This window comes from Cygnus atratus, chromosome 3 (genome assembly GCF_013377495.2).
Source record: "Cygnus atratus isolate AKBS03 ecotype Queensland, Australia chromosome 3, CAtr_DNAZoo_HiC_assembly, whole genome shotgun sequence".
Classification (NCBI taxonomy): Eukaryota; Metazoa; Chordata; class Aves; order Anseriformes; family Anatidae; genus Cygnus; species Cygnus atratus.
Window position 1 is genome coordinate 38,341,308 of NC_066364.1, and position 23,723 is coordinate 38,365,030.

The 23,723-nt window shown below is 39.2% G+C and overlaps 1 protein-coding gene across 3 annotated transcripts in view; it reads right to left on the reverse strand.

Moving 5' to 3' along the window:
- The window catches only part of RARS2 (arginyl-tRNA synthetase 2, mitochondrial), a 52,937-nt gene that overhangs the window by 22,117 nt on the left and 7,097 nt on the right, over positions 1 to 23,723 (reverse strand). For all 3 annotated transcript variants that reach the window (XM_035559448.2, XM_035559447.2, XM_035559450.2), the window contains 10 exons: positions 22,688 to 22,785; positions 21,285 to 21,340; positions 19,656 to 19,739; positions 15,908 to 15,984; positions 12,533 to 12,688; positions 10,519 to 10,625; positions 9,822 to 9,917; positions 7,863 to 7,923; positions 4,649 to 4,725; positions 3,225 to 3,349 (listed from right to left, as the gene is read on the reverse strand). In XM_035559448.2, the coding sequence (XP_035415341.1) occupies positions 3,225 to 3,349; positions 4,649 to 4,725; positions 7,863 to 7,923; positions 9,822 to 9,917; positions 10,519 to 10,625; positions 12,533 to 12,688; positions 15,908 to 15,984; positions 19,656 to 19,739; positions 21,285 to 21,340; positions 22,688 to 22,785 (937 nt within the window). The remainder of the gene's footprint in view (positions 1 to 3,224; positions 3,350 to 4,648; positions 4,726 to 7,862; positions 7,924 to 9,821; positions 9,918 to 10,518; positions 10,626 to 12,532; positions 12,689 to 15,907; positions 15,985 to 19,655; positions 19,740 to 21,284; positions 21,341 to 22,687; positions 22,786 to 23,723) is intronic.

Consider the following 23,723-nt stretch of genomic DNA (forward strand, 5'->3'; position numbering starts at 1 on the left):
CTCTGAGTGGCCAGCCACTATTTCCAGTTCTGCATCATCTGTAAACTTGCTGAGTGTGCACTGTCCCATCATTCAGGTCATTAACGAGGAAGTTAAACAGCATTGGCTCTAGTACTGGCCCCTGGGGTACATCACTAGCGATGGATCTCCAGCTGAACAACCACCCTCTGGGTGGGGCTATTCAGCCAGCTTTCAATCCATCTCACTGTCTGTTTGTCCAGCCCAAACTTCATCAGCTTGTCTATGAGGATCTTACAGGAGACAGTGTCAGAAGTCTAACTAAAATTAAGGTGAACAACACCCAGTGCTCTCCCCTCATTCTCCAAGTCACTTCATTATAGAAGGCTACCTCGTTGGGTAAGCACAATTTCCCCTTTGTAAATCTGTGCTGACTGCTTCTGATAATCATTCTCTCCTTCATACTTCTGAAAATGGACTCCAGGATTAGTTGTCCCCAGGGACTAATGTAAGGCTGACAAGCCTGTAGTTAACTGGATCCTCCTTCTTGAAGACAGGATGGACATTTGCTTTCTTCTAGTCCTTGGGAACCTCTTCTGATCATGAAGACCTTTCAGAGATGATCAAGAGTGGCTTCAGACTGGCATCAGCCAGCTCCCTCAGCGCTCATAAGTGCAGCCCATCGGGCCCCTGTTCACTTATGGTGCACAGTTCAGTCCGTTTAAATGCTCCTTAACCTGATCCTCCTCCTCCAAGGGCAAGTATTCCTTCCTTCAGACTTTGCCTCTGGCCTCCGGGACTTAGGTTTCCTGAAAGCACATCTCAACAGAAAAAAGCAAGGTGAAGAAGGTACTGAGTACCTCAGATGGGTGAAGGCAATGTGGGACATCTAAGTTACAAGCCTAAAACTGGTGTGTGAATAACACTTTCATTGCAGTTCATCTAAATTCACATTCTTTCACTGGACGTTATTAGTTCTTTGAATAAAACCACTTTCCTACAAGGAATCTTCTTCCTGAGTAGACATGACAAGAGCCTCTCCAAAGCTCTTCTAATTAAATACACTGAACTTACGTCTATCGTTACAAAACCTAATTCATCTAGAAGAGTCTAAGAGCTGTGTCCAGCTTTTTTGCAACTTGGTAATATTCTTCAGCAGTATGCTGCTGTGTACAGAAATTCACCAAAGGGTCAATTTCATTTCCCCTCTCACAGGGAAGGTCACAGGGCCAAGCTGGTGCTCTTGTTCATCAGAAGCACAGTGACCTTGCCTGCATAACAGCACTCCAAATGCTGGATCTTCAGGGAAATCAATGACTTGTGCTTGGACTTACAAGCTCGCCTAGTGAAAAAGGGATCTTTCTGATATACATCACCCTTCTAAAGCTATTTTTAAACTCAGATCACAATGCTCTCTATCAGAGTCTCCTCCTCCCCTCTTCCAGTTTCTCTGCTGGATAGAAAGGAGGATTCTTGCGGTCTTTACAAGGCAAATCTGCTCCACTTTAGCCAGGAACAAGTACAATTTTTGATAGTGGCATATGTGGTTTATTACATTTGCCAAGTTCAGCTTATGATTTGCTGTCCCAGATGATCTCCCACTGACAGCTGAAGATGCAGAACTGAGATGTTATCTTAAAGCACCACTTAAGTGGAATCAGTTTTGCAGCGCAGTTTTAATACACTTAGATTCCTGTCTTTTGCTTTCCTATTTCTTCGTGCCAGGTCAGCAAAGCCAACAGAGAGAACTTTGACAAGGTCATACTACTCATATCATTGTTATTTACAAAATTTAGAAAGTACTAAATTTTAAAAGTGTGGGGGCAAAGAAATGTCAGACAAAGCCATCTAAGACAGAGTTGTGCAGCCACGGAAGTTGGCATTAGAGAGAGGATTTTCGTGGACAGCAGGGTTACTGAGATGAGTAGAAAGAAAAAGGATGCCAATAATGGAAACTTCAGTAGCGGAAGACCTGTGTGAAGCTAATAGCAAAGAAAGTTTATACAAGAGTATTTAACTAACGAGCTTCAATTCCATATAGGCATGATTTTTAAAGCTAGCATTGGTTGTTAGATGCCCAGCCCCAGCAATCTTTCAGTGACAGCCTGGCATCTTGATACCACACGCAAATGTGTAATATCTACCACTGTGCATCCACTCTTCAAACACTGAAGGCATTGCTATGAGTAAGGGATTTATGATTCCTAATTTAGGAAAGGGGAAGCAAGGCAGGAATTCAAACACAAGGGGAAAAAGTTTCACAAGCGCAGGTAGGATTTAGGATCTAACTGATCTAATGGATAAACTCTGGGGAATGCTGCGGTGCCATCTGAACACATCACTTCCTTTGGCTGTTCGTCTGCTCACTGCTTGTGCAATGGAACATGTGCTGTACCTCTGCCATGTCAGTTCAGTCCGGCATAAAAATAAGCTGGCTTTGCACTCAGCTGTAATAGTGACCTTTAAACTGAAGCTCTGAGATCCGTTCCTCTCTGCAGTAAAACTGACTTCAATAGATGGTCACCCTTCTGTCATTCCACCCACCTCCCTCCTCTTTGTCTGCTCTTCAAGCAAAATTACCTGGTTTACAAAAGCTGAAGAAGCAGAGAAAGGATGCACACTAAGTTGATCACTGATTCAATTTAGCACGCAACTCTAGAAAGCACAGGAGGGGGGCAGCATTTCCCTGGGAACTGCTTGCATCATTATTTGCTTCCAGAGAAAACACCACCACAGCCTCAGGTACAGGTAGATGTCCCCTTCAGCTGACTGCTGCAGACCTGTGACCTCCTGGGGAATCCGGAAACAGTCCTGAGGCTGGGAGGATGACAAGACAGTAGCTGCAGACAAGGTACGGTCAATCGTGCCAGAGAAAACTGTCAGAGTTACAAATCCTTTGGATGAAATCTATTGTTCCCTGAACTCCAGCCCCAACTCTTACTATTGACTAGTCTGCCCCTCCAGAAAAAGCAATCAATGGCTGTCCCCCAAGGGCAAGTACATCCTCTCCAATGCAAGAGCATGATGAAATAATTTCTCTGAATGTTAAGATCTGCAAATCTGTAATTTAGGGAAGTTCACAGAGTCACAAAGGATTTTTTTGTTTGTTTGTTTGTTTGAGCTACGGTAGATGGGAAAAGCACACAGGTCAGAGCATATCGCTATGATTAGTCTGATTCAGGGGAAGGTAAGAGACAGAAAAAGACGACCACTTTCTGATCAACAAGGAACATCAAAAGAAATGAATAAGACCTGAAATAGCTAACTTTTTGCAGAAGCCATGTTTTGTAACATCCTCGAACGAACTTCATCTAAAACATCTTCCAGGAAAATAACTTCTCCTCTCCGCGTCTTCATCCCTTGAACTAGTCCAAAGGACACATGCTGGCACCTGTGTTAAAAAGCAGCAGGACCTAAAATTACATTTTAATCAACAGAAATGTTTGCAGGGTTTGTTTAGAGCTGGGTTCTGACCAGGAAACAGCAGTAACAGCTGAATAAATAGTGTTCCAATGTGGGAAGCTTGGAGATATTATCAGTAACTCTCATTTCAGCAACCAAAACTTCATACATATTATATAATGAGAAAATTATGAGCAGAACTATGATAACCTGCTCATTTGTGTGCTCTTGGGAACCTCTCTTGCTACTAGCTTTAGTCCAAAGGGCTCAACGCAATAAATTGATGAGAGGCAGGATGTAGACAGATCAAATTACTGTGGCAACACAAACCTGTTAATAAGATTAGAGAGGGAGTCATAATAATGCTATTGTGGCCACATTAAACTAAAAGTGTAATTAATCATCACTAATAATAAAACATTCACTGCTTCTGCTCACACTAATCCCAAGCATTATCCTGGATCCATAACCTAAGGTAATTTTAGTGCAACTTTAAGGACTGTGGAAGGAGGCAGGCTAAATTCCTGAAGGCTAAAATCCTATATTTAACTGCAAAAGACATGCGGCCTGTCAGAGAGGAATATGATTTAGTCTGCAGATCCGTTATTGACCTTTGCTCAGCTTGCTAACAAGGTCGGTAATCAAAATGAGTAACAGTGGGGATACGTTTCCCTGCAATAGATATTTCAGGCCTGGAGCATGATTCAAACTCAGATTCAGATCAGTCCTAAAATATCATACTTCACAAAGCAATACTTTAACAAGTGATCATACAACATCCCAGAAGCTATGCCATAAAGTCTCTGAAAGACTATTTTCCTTTCTCTCATTTTTATATCAAGCAGCTACGAAAGACCCCAAAGAGTGGCAGACAAGATTACTGGGTTTTGCGTCCTGAACACATGGTGATATCTCCACTTGCAAGGAAAGCAGGAGTAGGCTTACAGAATGAAATGGTTGGTGCTGAGGACCTGAGCCCACATTGCACACAACTCGGGGGGGTTTGTTTTCTTATTTTTCCTCCTTGTTGAACTAGTATTAATTGGGTTCTACAGGCCAAAAGTCTGCTTGGACTCTGCAGTTCAATAGTTGCTCACCTGTAGCAGATCTTATAGCTTAAGTTTCATCCAAAATGTATACATGAGGTGCTACAGCATGGTGGTGGGTGAGCACAATCAGGATTCAAAAGTGCCCCCCACTGAAATTCCACTGTACATATTCTCATTCTTCGACTCTGCCCCCCTCTACCACCCAAAAAAGTACATAACCAAAATTCATAAATACGTACCTTTCAGCCCAGTCGTAGTCCATGAGCTTCAGTATTTGGAACAAATGTTGAAAGTGAGTACTTTGACTTTTATCTGTCTAAAGAACAGAATTGGTGCATAATAGAAAACACTTCAGGTTAGATAAGAATTAGCTGTTAACACACACAGCACCATTGATGCTGTGCCAATAAATCACTACAAACAGAATTAAGACCTGCAAAGACAGACAATACTTGAAAACTGTAACAGCTGAAATATGTGGCAACACGATTTTGCATTGTTACAAAAGAAATAATCTCTTTTAAAAAATGATTATTCCTAGGTCATGGATGCAAAGCCATGAACTGAACTGAAACCTTGCTGTTCTCTAGTTTCATGTTATGTTACTTGCCCATCAGATTAAATGCCTCTATTTTCAATTCAGAGCCTTGCTGCTCTTGATACGTTCCCATGTTTTACATCACCAGACTTCAAGGTTCCTTTAACATGGGAAGAGAAGCCTTCTTGAAGTCTGTCAGTGATATAACGACATAATGATACCACTATCAATGATGTACCTGCATAGCCTAACATGGCTCCTAGTGAAAGCCAAAAGGCTTTCTTTCTGCAGACAAAACTCTCTGTCTCCAGAATTCACTAGTTTCTATTGTCTGCTGTGTGGCTTGTGGAGCTTTCACGTACATAATTAAAATAAATAAATAAAGCACAAAGGATAACATTTTCATATTAATGATGCATCTGTGCTCTCTTCCACTTCCAGTTCTTCTCTCCTATGACTTAAGGCAGTTTCCGATGAAGTTTCTGTATGTCTAGCAAGGATCTTTACAAGTATTCTAGCCACAACTGTCGCTACAAAGTTCATTTTTCTACCTAGTTGCTTTGTCTACACCACTAAAAGTCTTCTTTATCCCTCCCTAAAACCCAAGACTGACAAGACTGCTGAGATAATTCAATAACCAGTATTTCCTTATTTGTTTGGCATTCCAAGACAGGGAGTGAGCAGTGGGTGAGGTGCTTATCTGTGTTTTTTTCTCAGCTCTACCACTGCATGAAGCCTAAAGCACCTGCTTCCTCTTTCACAGTTCCTCATAACTTGTTCAGCTCCTATGCATCACCTCTCCCCTGCAGATTCACAAGCAAGGCTAATAAATAAATGGGCAGTGGTGGTTTCAAACAAGTCCTTCCAAGATCTTTTCTATGCACCTCACGTATGGGAAAAGCTCTCAGTACATGAAACAAAGCAAGATCTCTCTTGCTAAAAGATCTCACAATAAATTTTATGAAGTTTAGATTAGGGGCAGCTAACTGTACTGGCCAATGCTGCCTTGCTGTTTCCTCTGCTCCACACTAGGTCTGAATTCAATTCTACTCTCCTGTTTTATGAGACATTATACGTTCTGTGACAGCAACTACTTTTGTTTTCTGTGTACAAGAGCATGTCCCTTACCACTTGGACCATCATCACAGCATTTAAAAGCCTCTTTGAAGGGCTGCAGCCTTCTGTTTACAATCAAAAGATGCCCCTAAATTACACATGTCCAAATGTAATCTTAGTGGTTAGCTTTACGGGAGAAGTTTGCTGTCTGACAGTGGGGATTATGTTTTATTTTTCATATATAAGAGTTTTTCATCTCCTGTTTTGAGTACAACATTCAGCTGAAATTTTCTCACATTTTTAATAAGTGTCATGCATTTGATAATGTTTTGAATGTTTTGCTCAAATCGCTGCATTTCTATGAAATAAGTAGGATTATTTTACTATAAATCACTGATTTACAGCTTTACAACTAATAAACCAATGTAATGTTCTTTTAAACAAGTTGACCTAATGAAAACAAAAATTCAGTTATTCCAATTCAGCTGTGAGCAACCTGTTAATATGAGACTATTGTTTCCACACACGTTAAGCTAATGGAGTGAGCTAATGTGCTCACTCCATTAGCTTAACATTCAGCGCACATCCTGATTTGTGCAAAATACCCAGTAATTTTCTTTCTAATTGTTCCTTCTCCCTTGGTCCCCACTAGCTCATGGTATAACAAGTACAAATAGAGATAATTACCTCGCTACATGAACTAGCAGGAAGCTTCCTTAACTCCTAATGAATTGCACTTTCACAGCCACACTGCTCTTTGATGCCAGTGAATCTAGTGTGTCCTAGCCAGCAGAGGCAAAAAAAACCACACTACCACCAAACCAACCAACCAAAATAAAACAACAACAAAAACCTGTTCTACGATCACATGTTGGAATGACAAGCTAGCAGAAATTTTCTGAAGACTGAAAATAAAAGGAGAAATGTGACTTAATGAAAAGTTGCACTTAAACCACGTTGGTATTTACTTTTATGTTTATTGATTTCTCCCTCAAATCATGGTATTTGTAACATTATATTGGCTTTTGAAAAAACTGTACCAGACAAAATACACAGGCGTTATCACATCACAAAGAACATGCCAGAATGTGTATGTTTTTTTCCACAGGTCATTAATTGACTGTTTATTGGTCATAACAGAACACGATTTTCAAAACTTTTTTTTCTAAATGTGGAAAAAAAGAACATTTAAAAGCATCACATGATCCATCCTTGTTGGTTATGAAGCAAAAAAAAAAAGAGTCCCACATAATTGAGAAGATACAGCTTATTACTGATACTGCTGGAATTGTTAAAAAGCAAAACAACCAAGCACAGAAATAGAAGAAGGCTCCCTGCCTACAACTGCTTTGTTCAGATTGATTAAACAGTATTTCATGTATAATTTCTAACATAATGAAATTGAGGCACTGTTCAAAACTGTATGAATTTACATCACAGATAACATATCAGGACTTTAGAATAAATCTAGATTCATTTTAGAACATTAATTTATAATATTACAACCCCTTATAACACTAAAAGCTTTTTCTGACTTGTTTAAATATTAATTACAACATTTATATAGAAAATATAATGTCAATTGAATAAAGGTTTCTTTAAAACAAATTAAAATGAATTTTTAAAACAGAGAATAGCTGTTTTAAAACAGAGAATAATTTTTCAACCATTCTGTGGGTCATGAACTGAAACAGAACCAAGAAATACTGCCAGATTGAGGCATAGCTTCTGGGCAATGAGGACAGTCTATGTTACTGCCAAAAACACCACGTGCCTAAGTTGTATTTGGGAGCAAGAGATTCCCCTGGATTATTGGAGAGAGTCGGGCTCAAAGTGTTCATGAATCTAGAATTACTTACCACATAAATCATAGTATCACAGCTATGCTTGTTCATTCGGTCTATGGCAGCAGCAAGATCTCTGAAAGAGATAGTAAGAAACTATTTGGACTTTCACTCAAACTAAACAAGCCTCATTATTTGCCACTTCAGAAAATTACCTACTCTTATGAAGGAGAGAGGAGTGCCATATTGGAGCAAAAAAAGAGGACATCTGTGCTTTGTTCACAACATGCACTTGAATTGTTTTTTTTAAACCACTGGCTATGAAAATTACTGAGGAACAGAATTTATTTTATGGACAGAACAAGTCTGGTCTCTGGGCTTGGCCATGCTTTGCCATGCTTTGCACCTGGTCAGTACAATCTGTCCTGTCTTCTCCTTAAACTCCATTACTAACTTTTCTGGGTGAGGGGCTCTCTCTTCTGTGCATATGCAAGTGTTTGCAGGTCTGTGTGTCAGTCATGGAATTGAGGACTACATCTCATATGGGCCATGTATCTGTGGTGCCAGCAACTGAAGAGGCTGGAGTAAATGCACGTATGTCCACCTGTGATTGGCAGCAGACATCAAGTTGAACTACCCAGCAGGTAGGTGAAGTGCCCTCAGGGCCAGGTTAAGTGTGTGTCTTCTAGGTTGAGGTACCAAAGGAGATGGCTACTGGAGATAACAAGAGGTCCACGCCAACTACCAGACTGTGGGGCTGGGGTGTTGACTGAGAGACCCGTCTGTATACATGGCGGCCTCTGTGTAGGAGGCAACAGAAGAAAGTGAGGATCTAGGGCCAGCTGACAGATGGACCACATATCTAAGCCCAGTTACTGGAGGAATCCAACGTGGGTGTGTCTGTACAAGCGACTGGAGCTGTATTATGGCCCTTGCGGGCTCATGTGCCCAGGTGCCAGTGAGTGGGGAGACCTGGGGATCAGGGGCCAGCTAATGGGCAGACTGTCTGAGCTCAGCTGCTGGAGGGATCTATATTGTACATGTATACTCTGTACATATAATACATATATTTTATACACATAAGTAGTATACATACCACATACGTACATTTATGTTCATACATATATATGTGTACAATATGTGTATGTGTATGCTTATTTCTTCACACTGACAGAATTTCATCCCCAGAGAAGGGCACAAAATGAGATCAACAGTGCTGTCTGCATCTGAGTACTGAGTGGTTTTGTTTGTGTTGGTCTGTTTGGTTGGTCCCATGTATGTGTTTTTTGTGTGTGTGTGTGTTTGTGTGCCTACTGGGAACACATGCTCAGCCTCACTACTGGTTGGACCCATGGGCATGGAACTGTGGCAGCCTTGTCTCTGTCAGGCTCTGGAATTCAGCAGCTACCTGACGTGCAGGATTGATTGCAGCCCCTAATACTCTTCTCCTGAAAAAATGTACAGTTTATCCCGAGGGCTAGACATCTGATGATCTGATTTACATTACTGGCCCAAATAAGCTTTTAAGACTTCCCTATCAAAATATCCAAGAGGAATTTTACTGATGAGACGGGAGAAAAACAGTGATAAAATTGATGGTACAGTGCTGGTGGTCCACTGAGTCAATGAAGACACGGTTGAACAAGCCATTTTCTTCTGCATCACACTGTAAATAAACATTTTAAGCAAGGCTTTTTCTAAAACATTCATTTGTCAAGTGTTTATGAGATGAAGAGATCTTGGCTTTGTTTTCAAAGCTAGTAGCTGGAGAAAGTATTATCACTTATGGAAAGGGGAGATTTACTAACAGATTGGTTAAGGGAACTAAAAATATTTAAAAGCAGTTGTTTTTCCCAAGTCATTTTCGTCCCATCATAGTTACATTGCTAGTTCCAGTTACAATTACTCATTAGTCAATATGTTCCACCGCAAAAATAAAAAGCTTCAAAATCTGTACTATCTGTTATAAATGTGCTCATGCATAAGAGTTTTCTGGCAAAATAAAACCTAATAAACACAGATGAACTCACTTGCCTTGTTATATAAAGAGATGTCCCATCACTACGCATGACTGTGGAATACAACGAGAGGTCTTTCTTTTCTGAAAGATCCACAACTCCTGTCCCTTTTCTGTAAGTTGAGAGAAAAGGCTGAAGTAAATGCAGTCCAGATTCAAAATACAGGTAAACTTCAGGTAAGACAGAAACAAACCAGAAGGCCTCTTGTCATATGACACCATTCACTCTGAACAATCTTGATCTTTCCTTGAATGACTGCCTCCTAGAAGTCTTGTCAAAGACCATTCCTCTAAGCTTGCCGTCACCACTGGTGATGTCAGAGAACCACCTCCTCATATTCTGGTACATTCTGTGAATATAGTTTTCCTCCCCATTCAGCCAGGCAGCACACAGAAGCAAGGATCTCATCTGACTCTCCTTGTTAATTGACACATGCAACTACCAAACTAATCAACAGCTGAAAAGGCCATTAGGAACTGACTGCTGTCATTGCACCTGATTTGTCATGGCCAGGCTTCAGTGTTAGTGACAAAAAAGGCAAACATTTTTTTTTTCTATGATTGCACAAGCCCTGTTGGTTTTCTATTAGAACAGCTGTTGAAACCATATAAAGAAAACACTTTCCTGTAGGTTTCATACACACTGCGGTCATCTTATCTTTTAACTGAAATGTTAAATAAACCACACCAATAGACTGAATAACCAGGTCATACATTGTTTTCTGAAGGAGTCCTTTATCCTCCAACATCCTTAGAACTTCCTGGGATTTCTCTTGATAAAATGATTCTCCAGAATACTCATCAAAGTGGACTCCTAGACGCTGAAAGGATCCCAGAATATGAAAGAAGAGAAACATTGTTAGATTGCGGCCAATCATTTCTTCCAATTAAGTCAGATCACAGATCTGTGCCATGGGTCAGAGAGCAAAAACGGATTTTATTCCAGGAAATGTCACTTCATTGTTAAAAGGAAAATACATTTGGATTTTGATATAATCAATTTCTGCATTAGAATTAATCTCCCTGAGCTGAATACAATGTTAGATATAATGTTAGAGAAATTAGGAGTAAACTGGAGAGAGCGATTAGTATGGAAGTTCTGGGGTATGTAATTAACTTGCTGTGCTAGAGGTGAAACCAGTGGACTACAGTTACCTGGCCCTGAAGCCAATCCGATTTTAAAGGATTTAAAGGAGGAAAAAAAAAAAGCAGGAACTGCTCACAAACTTTGCTGAGCACACAGAAATCACCATTGCTAGGAAGGCTGAAAGTACACCTAGGAGAACCTGGATGACTAACTGCCGAAACAGGGTGAAATATAATATAATAGTACGAGGGACAAGGTTTTAATTGAGGACAAGAAAAGCTATCAGTCCATCCTCTACATACTTATTGGTTTGAAAAGGAATTGGGAGAGCGAGATCTAGCTGTATCCACCATCATGTGATGGATGATGAGTAACCATCACGATGCAGTTGCATACTCAGCCCAACACTCCATTCACCCTAACAGGTCAGGTTCCCACTAGAATTATCAAGGCTGTGCCTCACTTAGGAGACTTAACTTAGGGTGCTAGGCACGAATCCAGTGATATCTTTCAGGGATGAAATTAAAGAACAGTGAGGTTATCTGGATTATTGAGGGTAGGGCAAGCCACTCCTCTTTTAACTTTGCAAAACAAGGCTGAAAGAAGACAGGTCTGTAAATACATCACAAGGAGGGGGATGGAAAAGTGCTGTTTGAAGTAAAGAATCATGCTAGCAGAGGGCAGTTGCATAAAACTAATCACAAACTCCTCGAAACTGGAAGTTAGAAAAAAAATAAATGACCAAGCACTTCAAAATCAGGCGGCCACTCCAGAATCTTATTGCAAGAACGTAGGAAAGAGAAACACTAGCTAGTTTTCAGATGGATTCAGGTGGTTCTGGAGCAAGACTATGTCCTATTAATACCAAGAGACTGAGTTCAGTGACAGGAGGTTTATTTCCACTCCCTTTTCACAAATTCATAGCACTGATTTTTTGGTTGATACTGCATACTTCTCCCATGAAACAGTGGACACCAGCTCCATTCTTGAGATTACAGTATACAACAGATGGCTGTATGTTAGTTCAACTCTACCTACGGAGTACTTATGCACTGATTACTATTGTAATCTCCTGCTGCTATAATTTCTTTCACTCGATTTAATGTGTGACATACACAACTCCACATTATCACATCAGACTGGAAATGTGAAAACAGAGTTATCTCCCAATAAAATTTATAACGTGGAAACTTAAATTTAGTGGGTTGTTGCTGACTTCAAACGTGAAGCAAATCCGAACAATATTTGGCTAACACTGGTTTGCATTGTTGCTCAGTGCCATACTCCTGGCTTTAGGGCTCCTGAGAATGGAGGATTAGTCAACAGTCCAATTAGATGGACCCCATTAAATAAAACGTGTCTAGGTTGCAAGCAACTAAAGTGACTCTCTGCTTGGATGCTAAATCAACTACCATGCTTTTTCCAAACAGAACAGAGCATAACCTGGCATATTTAGAAACATCTTCCCCTCGACAGTGTGAAGTTTACGAGAAAGGCAATGAATCCACAACATTACTTCAGCCTCTATTCTTAAGTCGCAGTCTCTTGGATGAAAAGGTGCTGTCAATTATATTGATGGACCAACAGATAAAAGGAGACCATTTTACTAGCAACACATAAAAAGCAATGGATTATTTGTACCTTATAAATTCGGATGTATTCTTCAATGCTGAAGCCTCTAAATTGTTTCCAAAGTGACAACGTCTGTTCATCATGTTCCTCCAGTTTTCTAAAGAAATCTGCAGCCAGCTTTTTTATGTTTTCATCTTCTGCTGCTTTGTTAATCTGCACATAAACCTAAAACATAATGGCACTGAAATTGTTGAAGAAATATAATGCTCCCCTCAAATAAAGTTCTACAAGAACAAGACAAACAGACTCAAAGGTGACATTTTTAATGTCAAAGATTTTAAAGCTGTGTTAAAGGAACACATTTCCTATTTAAAGGATGAATGACTAGTCTAAACTCCAATAGGAAAATGTGCAGCTAGCTTATCTTGAAACAAGACTAATGTCATAATTTTTTACTGCTGTTGCTACCAGTGTCTTCATAACCTTGAAACAACCACAGCAGCAGAATATGGAAGAAATAATTTGCATGAAGGGGAAACCATCACACACTTTTAAACCAGAGGCTTTTCTTCAGAGGACCACAAAGTTGATACTTTGCACTGCCTAGAAATTAGATGGCAATTGGAAAAAAAAAATCAAACCAAACCAACAACAATAACAAAACCAGTTCTGATCCAAAAGCCACATGCTTATATTACTCTGTATCCACACTAACACTTGCTGCCTCTCTGTGGCTGGAGTCAAGCATACGAATGTCAACACCTGACTAGAAACACACGTGCACTAGCAGTTTGCTAGAAGTACTACTAAATCTTAGCCAATCTTACCAAGGTACACCAAAATTGGCTCTCCTGTTCATAAACAAATTCCTTTGCATATAAAGGCCAAATATTTCACCAGACAGTGATTCTCTTCTCTCCATGTGTCATAATTTGAAAGCTCACTGAAAAGTTTTTAAAAAGTTATAGTATTATGTAAAAATAATTAAATTAACCAGTATAAATACACTGTGTATACACAGTGTATAAATACACTGTGTATTTAGACCCGAAGAGTTCTATGTGGATTAACTTTCAAGTCTTTGTAAGAGAGTTTTGATCCCCAAATCACTGCAATCTTGATAATATAAACTTCACTCTTGCAATGTTCAAACGAGTTTGCCAGGAATACCTTGCTCGAATGGGTCCGCCTATAACAAAAAGCTTTCACAGCAAAACTCTTGAACTTTTCCCCTTCCTTTCATGTCCCAAGATTTTTAGAGTATTGCTGACAAGCCTCAAAGATTAATGTTTGCTTAGTTCTGCCACAAAAAAAAAGGAACTTGAAGTAGAGGAAAAATTCTACCCTGTCCAAGAACAATGCTCCCCCTCCCACGAACAATGGCTTCACACACTCTGTCTAACCCCTTCCCCATCTCTGATGCTGTAGAGCAAAAATAATGCAAAAGACATATTTGAATCTGACTCTTGGCCAAAATAGGAGGTGTAAAGCTATTTGGAAAGGTACATTCATCCACATATTTATTTATACAGAGACTGTGCCATGGAAATTTTTAAAGTTCATTTTAACTATAGGAAAGATTGGTTTCATACAACAGCAGAAAAACACCCCTTTAAAACATGCCTCTGTATTTGATACAATCCATGAATACAGCTGAACAAACAGTTAAAAATAGGGAATATTTGAGAACTGTAATGTGGTCTCAAACAACTACTGCTTTAGAATCTTATAGCTCAACTGAACACTGTTCACTAAATCTAAAGATAATTTTTTAAGGTCCTAAGGCCTACATGCTGCTGCAACAGATTATATTCTAAAGCTTTAATGCAAAATTCAAGTAGTCAAATTTTAAATCCTAAGAATGGACTGAAATTGTAAATAAAAATTAAATAAGATATGTCAATGCATAACCACAAGAACCTGATTACTACTTTCTGTCTCTGGAAATCGGTCCTAAGGCTCTAAAACACATCCATGCTACTAAGCTATCAATTTTCTTGAGCAGACTTCATGGGTGAGGGAACGAGTAAACAAAACACTCCTATGTCAGAGAGGCTGGCAAACTCAGAAGAAGCTATTCTGCCACATAAACAACCTGCCTAATATGTATTCAGTTGTACAGTGCCCAAGCATTCAACCACACTTTGTTCCTTTGCCAGTAAACAGGTTTATGTGAAAGAGTTAACCTGACGTACTGCCTAAACACCAGCATTAGCAATTGTTCCCACATTCAGCTCGGAAAGTAAAGTGTAATTCAGCTTTGTAACAGGAGGACAGCATCACACAGGAACCTCGAGAAAGCCCCATTAACACGTGAAATTTTTCTTTTAAAGGATGAGGCCAGGGACATCAGCCATTCCATAAACGTCCATCTATCCTTGTGGCCGTTGGATTTGTACAGCACACACTGTCAACCAAAGATAACTTAAAAGTATCAAAAGATTCACAAAAGCCTTTTTGGTTTGTTTGTTTGTTCGCCTATTGCATTGTTTGAAACAAGAAGTAACATATGAACTGGTAAAAAGGAAGAAATAAATACTAACTTGCATGTTGTTATGCATATTTGGATGGAGCAAACCAACATCCAAAATCATATTAGTTCTGTCATAATTTAACAAGTATTGTTTTTACAGTCTATATGGACAGTCCAGGGAGTTTGTTTGTCCCCGACACATGGAAATGCAAACTGTGACACTTGCACTGTGCCAAGGCAGGCATGGTGGGCAACCAAGAGAGCACCCTCCTGCAATTAAACAGCTTTCCCTACTGTTAGAAGGCTTTTCATTAACGCCTGCCAACAGAAATTGCACCTTCTAATGGTCCTGGCTCTTTCACACAGTTGAGAGAAAGAGCAATCTGCAGAGCTGGAACAGCGTTCTGAAAAGTGACGGTCACTTCTCCTTACCTGTATATATGCTAAGGCTCCACAGTAGCTACAAAACACCTCAAAGATAATCTTCCCCCAACCATAGTGAATTGTGTACTGAGCAATGGAAATGAAATGTTACTGTTCTAAAATATGAGCAACAAGAACATTTTTATACCACATATGCCACTTCTTTCAGTGTAACTGAACACAGCTTTGGTAACCAGCACACAACAACGTTAGACGTCAGACTTCATTCCCACTGCAGTCACCAAAGTTGAGCTCAGCAGTCATCGCTGTTGAGTTAGGACAGCTGATACCAGTCAAGCTGTGGCAGTAACAGCACCCAATGCAACCTGAGGACCCATTCAATTCCCTCCCTTAGGGGATGTATTTTTCAGTGTAATGAAACCTGTCCATGCTGTCACGGGCACCTCTCTCTCAATTAAGTCATTAAAATACAACATGAGTTGCACAAGTCCCTCATGACCCTGCAGAGGCACCATCCTGTACAAAACTGACAGTGAAGTTAAATGGATTATCCTCTGAAGTACCCAAATGGTCTTCTCTGAACTTACCTCGAAAAGGTGTTGTAAAGGACTGGATTTGAGCTTTTCTTTATCGCCAAACTGTTGGAAACCAACACCCAGTAAACCTTGAAAACAATTAAATACAGAGTTAGACAATAGCCCAGCCCAGAGTGTATTGTTTTGCTGATTAAGTTGTTTTAATAAGCAAGCCCTGTCTTAGCACTCTATGTAGTAAGACAAATTGCCTATGTATCTAAACAATATAGTAAGTGCATGCTATAAACACAGACCAAAAGCATAGCCTTTTATTCTGCTGTATGAAAAAAGCTTTAACAGCTAGACTTTAGTATGAAATACAATGTCAACTTTTCAATTCCTCATAAATGGAATTTGTTTCTAGACTTGCAGATAAAGTTATATTTTACACAGCAACCAGCTGAAAACACAAAGCCATACAGGGGAAACCGTCCAGCAAACAGAATAATCAACCCCCTTGTTTGGCTTCCTCCCTTAGCAGCATTATCATTTCAAGGACAGTAGAAACTGGGACACAACGCGGTATTTCACATACCACTCATGCAATACTTTGAAGGGAGCTTTTTGCTAAATGCTGAGAATGTGCAGCTTTTCTTCACTTTATCTGATTTGGCTTCAGCGCTTTCTGAAAGCCATCTGAAAGGGCAAGAAATTTAAACCCCAGTCTTATTGTCTAAGTCAAGAGAGCCCATTAATTCATTCTGTAATCTAGCGATATTAACCCCATAGTCTCTTAGATTATCTGAAGCTGCTTTTAAGGTCATCTCTTCCTTCTGAGCTAACAAGGACCTGGACTGATATAAAGACAGCATCTGAGGAATGCGGGCACCCCTTTGAAAAGCCCTCTGCAGCTAAACAAACAGCGCTATCTCAAGAACTTCCCTCCTGAAAACAGCGACTGCGACAGAGGCTGTAGCAGATTTAGATACGAAACACGAGTTAGAGTTTAGGAAATAAAATGTGTCTGATCCTATTGAAAGGGTGTTACTTTAAAGATAGCTTGTTCTATGGGCTATCACAGCTTGATTTCTTAACGATCTCTCCCAGATATTAGTGTACCTACACACCCCAGTTCTCAGTGCTGGTTTCACAGTCCAACCCCCAGCAAGACTTCCAGTTTTCATTCAACCCAAACACATCCTTCCACACGTCCCTGTCTTCTCCTAAATATTTGTTATACTCCCCAATTACTGGCAAGATGTAGCATGTGTTGGGACTGATTTTGACTTAGGTGTGCTGACTGGTGAGCTGACAGGCCGAGCTCAGAAGTTAACTCCCTCTCCCTGAAGGCACTACATTGTATTTCTGCCCCTACACATCCGCCAACTGTCACAGAACTAGAAGAACTTTGTTCTCCGAGATATTTTTTGTCAGATCTGGCTGAGGTTGCCCAATGCATTCAGAATTTATTAGGAGCAGAGTGTCAGGAAGATGGATGGACTGACAAACAGAACGACTGCCTAAAATTTGTTACCTGAAGAAACCTGCCCCAAAACTGCTTAAAGCTTGAGGTCTTCTCTGCCATTTTTCAGCAAAATACATTTTCAATTATTATATTTTAGAGCCTTCAACAATAGCAGTTGTAATGGAAATGCTGACAGATTGTTAATTATAGCACCGCTTCTGGGAAAGGACTAATACTAATATTCCTATGCTATAATTCTGTGAAGCATGACTGTATTATTTGTTATAAAGCCTGTCACATATTTGAGCTGAGCCAGCCCAAATAAAGAAGGGAGCACCCATCTGGAAAGCTACAGTTGGGACTGCTTTGTCAAAAGTGTGATTTTTAACAGCTGTGCTCTGGACAACAGGTACATAGGTAAATAACACAGAGTCATCTTTATTCTTTCTAGAAACTTTGTATTAAAGTTCCCGATATTCAGACTGGTGAGTACAATTTATCTTCAAAGAGTGAACGAGATCAGCTGAGACGCCCTTTGCCTTTTGCATTTGATTGCTTAATTGCCATTGCCACATTCATTATACAAGTGCTGGTGATAAAAATAAAGTCTATGGGGTAAAAATGGATGAAATATGTAATGATGAAATTTATTTAATTTTATGTAAACTCATTCTGCATTCAATTCTTATGAAACAAATCCTAAGTAAAGTGAAACTCTGCTATAAACTATGGTTTGACCAGAAACACGATCAGAACAAACAAGCTGGGGAGGAAACAATTTGACAAAGGGAAAAAAAAAGAAAATAAATTCTATTACTGCTCTTGCAGTCATAAGAATATTTTACCAAACTGTCTACAACTCAGGAATTTACTCTAGAAGAAGAATGGATAGAACTGAATACCTTTTAGGTACATTATCAATACTGCTGAATGTGAATACATAAATAGAGTAAAAGTAGGATATTTCTGCTAAATTTTTAGCCTAGTTTTACTCACAGTTGATTAATTGAAATCCCCAAAAGCAGTCGAACCAGCTCAACTGACAGGGGCAGTATAAGGGCCGGAAAGCAAAAATGACTGCTTAACAGACATTTCACTTTGTGTTTGGCAATTAAAATAAATATAAATGCTGTTTTCGGACCCCACTACAAAAGCTGTGTGGCAGTTCTATAGTTTCCATGAGTGTTCCAGTTTTCAAGAAGGAGGAAATGGGCATGGCTGTATTTCTTTTTTCTTCCTAAAAATAGGTCAGAATCAGCTTTAAGGTGGGGGGATTAGAAAAGAAATGGAGAATTTAGATAAAACTTAAAATGCAAGATTAACAACAGAAACCAACAAAATTGTGAATCCTATGGATGGGTCAACTGCCATATGTGGATAGTATTTACTGGCCTAGCAAGCAGACACAAATGGACTCTAGTCAGGGAATAAATATCAACCATGCGGGACTGCATGAGAGGATCTCTCAGTCCTCACTTACCTGATGGACATTTCAGAGGAGGTAGCAGTGTGTATGTACGTGCAAGCAAATGCACATGCAGGCAAGATTGACAGTCTTCTAAGAACTACTCACTTGCATGTTCTCCACCTATACACCTCTCTTTTGCTACATTTTAATGGTAAACTGAATATTTTGGGGTAAGCTTTGCGATACCTTTAATAATATAAACACTCTAGGCTTCAACCTACCAAAATGCAGTTGCTAAACAAGTTGGTTATACTCTGTGAATAACGAACTTGTTTCCATAGGGAAAAACAACAAAAAATATATAAAGACACACACAAAGACAATTAAATACAAGAATATAACTTCTTTTTTCCCCAAACAATCGTTCTATTGTTATGCATACAGGTGTGGCATAGCTAAGTTAACAAAACTTACTCTCCCACTATTCCTATTACCTATGCAAAATCTGAATAAGGAGGACAGTAGTTTCACCACAGACATGCAACAGATACGGTAATATGTATTTATGTTGTATGGAGGCCGCAGCAGTAGCCTGTTCAGATACTAGAGCACCACAACTACAACCACCATACTCAAAATATTTCTCCTGTGCATTAAACATAAACCTCAAACAACACATAGGTAATCTGAGAGCTACTGAGGAACCGTTGGGCAAATTTCCTCTTGTATTTCTTGCACGGTAGTATACGTCATACTGTTGATGAATCACTCTGGATTGCTTTGTTTTTGTCTTAAGGAGACTAACGACACATTACATGCATGTTAACACAATACTGCTCTCTATGAGCCCAGTATGAATCTAATGTGTCTGCAAAAACTTAAGTTGGAAACCCCGACCACATTATACAGTTGAAAAGGGAACAGGAGAAACAAATATCGAAACATACCAAACTGCATGCCCCAGTCACCAAGGTAATTTATTCTTGTTACTTCATGTCCCAGTGCAACTTTGAGATTTGCTATAAAATTCCCTGGTAAGGAATCAAAATTGGTGTTATTATGCAAAGTTGTAGGTCAACCTCAACAGATCAATTTTATGGTTTTGTCATATTCAAAAGGAAAAGGAAAAGCAAATCAGTCAGGTGAACTACTCCACACAATGTGCTAAAATACTTCCAAACTTAAAGCTATAATCTTTTGAGCAGGAAAAAAGCAGCTTTGCATTTGAGAGGTGCCATAATGTGTCTCATGCAGATCCATATGTTTGTGTCACTGTTGTCTGTGCATGCACATTCTGGAAAGTACATGAATATAAAAAACACTTATGTCCATAAGGAGTCATGTACGACTTCTCGTATATTCACAAATATGTGTTAGCATCCATAATTCCCTTCTCAAAGCCAGGAAATCTCATACCAGGAAGTTAAGCAAGTACTGAAATTCACAAACTGCTGTTAACTGTGAAGTTAAACGGAGAGCTCCAAGTCCTTGAACAGTACTGAACACTTAACACACTGTGTGTCTGATATGGTCCAAACTTACCACATCACATAAGAACATCTTGGTTCTAATTGTTATTACAACAAAAACCCTTCATCTTTCTCCTGAGCTTAGCTGCAGCATAGAATTACAAAGAAGAAATACATGCAACCAAGAAATAAGTGCAACCCTTCCCCTATTCTTCTGTGCTTCAAGGGTACCTTTTCATTACAATACTGATATCAAAGGTTGCAAAAAGCTTTCTCTTTTTCTTTTATTGTAACACCATACTACAGTTTGCAGTCACTTTCCATTCCTACTCCCTGTCATCAATTCATTCTGTTTCTATTGGATAAGCATCCGTTTACAGAATTATTTTCAATTTTTTTTATAACAAAGGGTCCAGAAATGAAACAAACAGCCAAAAATATGTAAGGCCACCCAACCATCAGTCCACGAAGAGGCAGATTTATTAATTTTATGTAACTGATAATTATACACGATACATTAGTATAACTAAAAATAATGCATTATTAGCTCAACAGAAGCTGTAGGGTCTTCAGCTAATAACCTACAAGTTTTAATGAGACAGGGCAAAAGAAGGGAGAAATAATGTTTTCCATATGCTATTAGAATACTGCACAAGAAACTACTTAATTATTCCATGACAAATGACAGCAACTGTGTCAGTAATAGTAGCATAAAGGAATTAACATATAAAAGCAAATGTCTTGCAAGACAACCACCAAGACATAACTATCTGCTCTACAGTCCAGCACAAATCATAAATTTGAAATTCAAAGGACTTTCATAACACCTCAATGAAAACTGCCCTGGGTGTCTTTGTGGAACAATTTTAAAGTACTTCATTTAATGTTCACAGTCATAAAACTATATTATGTGTGACTTAATAAATCTGCCAGCAACACACCATGCTCTTTTCTTCACTGTATAATGAGCAAAAGGCTTTTAATTAGCAAGTCAGGCCTGACACAGCCACTCCACTAGAGGAGTGAAAGGTTAGCAGAATTCCCCCGTCAAGTGAATCATGAAGACAAAGAAGTCCTTTTAGGACACAGACTGAAACGTATACTCACCTATTATTGTGGAACGCAAGTGTCCTATGTGAAACTTTTTGGCAATGTTAGGGGAGCTGTAACAAATTTCCACAAATAACATTTGTTCAATGTACAAGACTGCCAGATCACCAAGTCAGAAGTATTCAACTCATTAGTACAGCAGAAGAACTGTAATTAAACCACAACTTTCAACTTGCCCTTGCAATTCTCTGATTAGTTTCCTTTCCAAGTAGTAGATCTCCCTATCAAACCAACATTTCCTCTCATAGCAGCCAGCAGCCAGTGTTAAAGAAAAAAAGAAAAAAAACACCAAAGAACCGCCCAATATCCAACTATACGAGTGATAAAGGACTTACACTGCTGTCTCACTTTTCATATATTTTGGACGTAAGAATCATGTTCTTCAGACCTTTATTAGAGGTAAATCTGGTACCAGAACAGGTAACTTTGTATACCAGAATCAGTAACTAAAATCACATTTTCTACTAACAGGGTCCTCTTCAAAGCTTGTAAATGGCATATCGTTATGCAAAAACAACAAAAAAAATCCACACCTCTAACGCTGTTTTATAATGTGAACAAATGTTTTGTTTAGTTTGTTGTTTGTATTTTAGTTCACTTTAAGCTTACAATAGTGGAATACTATTAATCTGTCTTAAGCATTCACTTGAAAAATACTACAAAATAGTTGAAGTAGATCTTTACAGATCTTTATCAGCAAAAGGAAAAAGGAACACTGTGCCCACAACTGTTTTCTCTCAAAAACAAAATTCAATTTCAGCTATGAACATCCACCCTCCAAATTAAAGGCATGTGCTGACTTTCTGACTAAGGAAGCCTACACAAAGAGAATAGGTGAACAATGTTATTATTTTTTTTCCAATACGTAAAGTGATCCATGTCAACCACTTTTCTTTCCATGAGCAGGTGACCACAAACAAAATAGATACTGGCCAGAAGTTCTGGGGCCAGCAATTGAGAAGATTTAGCAAGGTAAATGCCTGGCTGCTCTAGCAAGTCAAGGATGAAGGTAGTGAGGACAGCTAAGTAACAGCTTTGGAAACCCAAGTGGAAGAAGAAGTGCATTACTGGCTGAAAATTCAGATGATGTCTCTTGATAACAAGATAAAAGAAGCCTACTTAAATACTGAATGCTATTATGCACTAAAGGAGAACGAGGCATGAACTCTTCAAACACCAAAAATACATTCTGGAAAAAGCCTCAATTCCCTAAATAAAACTTATACCCTCAATTCCCTAAATAAAACTTATACTCTACTTGGCAAATATATCAGAGTATTAAATACAGATGAATGTAATACCATAAATACGGTTTAACTTCACAGGCACCGCACATTATGGCAATGAATATCAATCAGCAGACAAGGCTGTATTTCAAAGGACTCATTGCGAGTGCTTACCTGAACTCAATCACTGCCTTCTGTCTAGGCACCAGCGAGAAAAGTTCACTTTTTATTCCGTATTCTGAGCCATCTTTCAACACCTGCTGCAGCACAGTCTAAAGCACGGGGAAGATAAAATGAAGGAAAATAAGTATCAACAGAAAATGTGATCAGGAAAACCATCCACCAACCACACAAGAGTGATCCCACAGCCGGTTTTCACATTACCAGTTAGATGGCTGGTCTGCCAAGAAAACAAGGTATCACGTGCAGATGGAAATGCCATTAACTTTTGAAAGCTGCACTGGATCAATTAAATAAGTTAGACAAATTGTAAGCAGAGATTTTAGTGAAAATCTAAGCTGATTTTGGTAAAAACTTAAAAGTAGAAAGTGTAGATCTCATTAAAACTATTAAGTTACACAACATGTAATTGCTGGAGAGTCACCCAGAGGTAATCAGTAAGCAGGAAAGGAAAGTCAGCCCAAGAATGTGGGTAGAACAGTAACCTCATGTAAAATAAAGGTGTTCTCATGTAAATAGGACTCTTACCTTATTCTGACCAGGACCCTTGCCATGCCTAATTCAGGTAACACATTTTAAAATAACAGCTATCTTGTAGAACTAGACCATAGATTTTGATCAAAGACTGGGAGATGAGAGAATTTATTTCATTGTGCAGCCAGATGTTCTCAGCAGGCTTTTTTTTTTCCTGAATTAAAAAGAAAAGCTACACAGCATACCTCTGAACTTCTTCAAAAGTGCCTCCTTCCCATGAATAAATCTTATCAAGGCACACTTTGAGGAATTTGGAGTGAAATTTCTATGAGTCCTGTCCTAGATCCAAAGTTTTTGTCAATGCGTGAATGCAAAGGACACCCACTGCACACAGCACAACCCAGTCCAACCCTTAGGGACACGTCAGATCTCCCACACACTCCTTGTGACTGAGGCCTGCAAGAAATCCAATGTGCTATAATTGCACGAGCATTACTGTGCTTATGCTGGTCACCTCAACAGCACATGAACACATTGTTATTTTCAGGAAATCTGA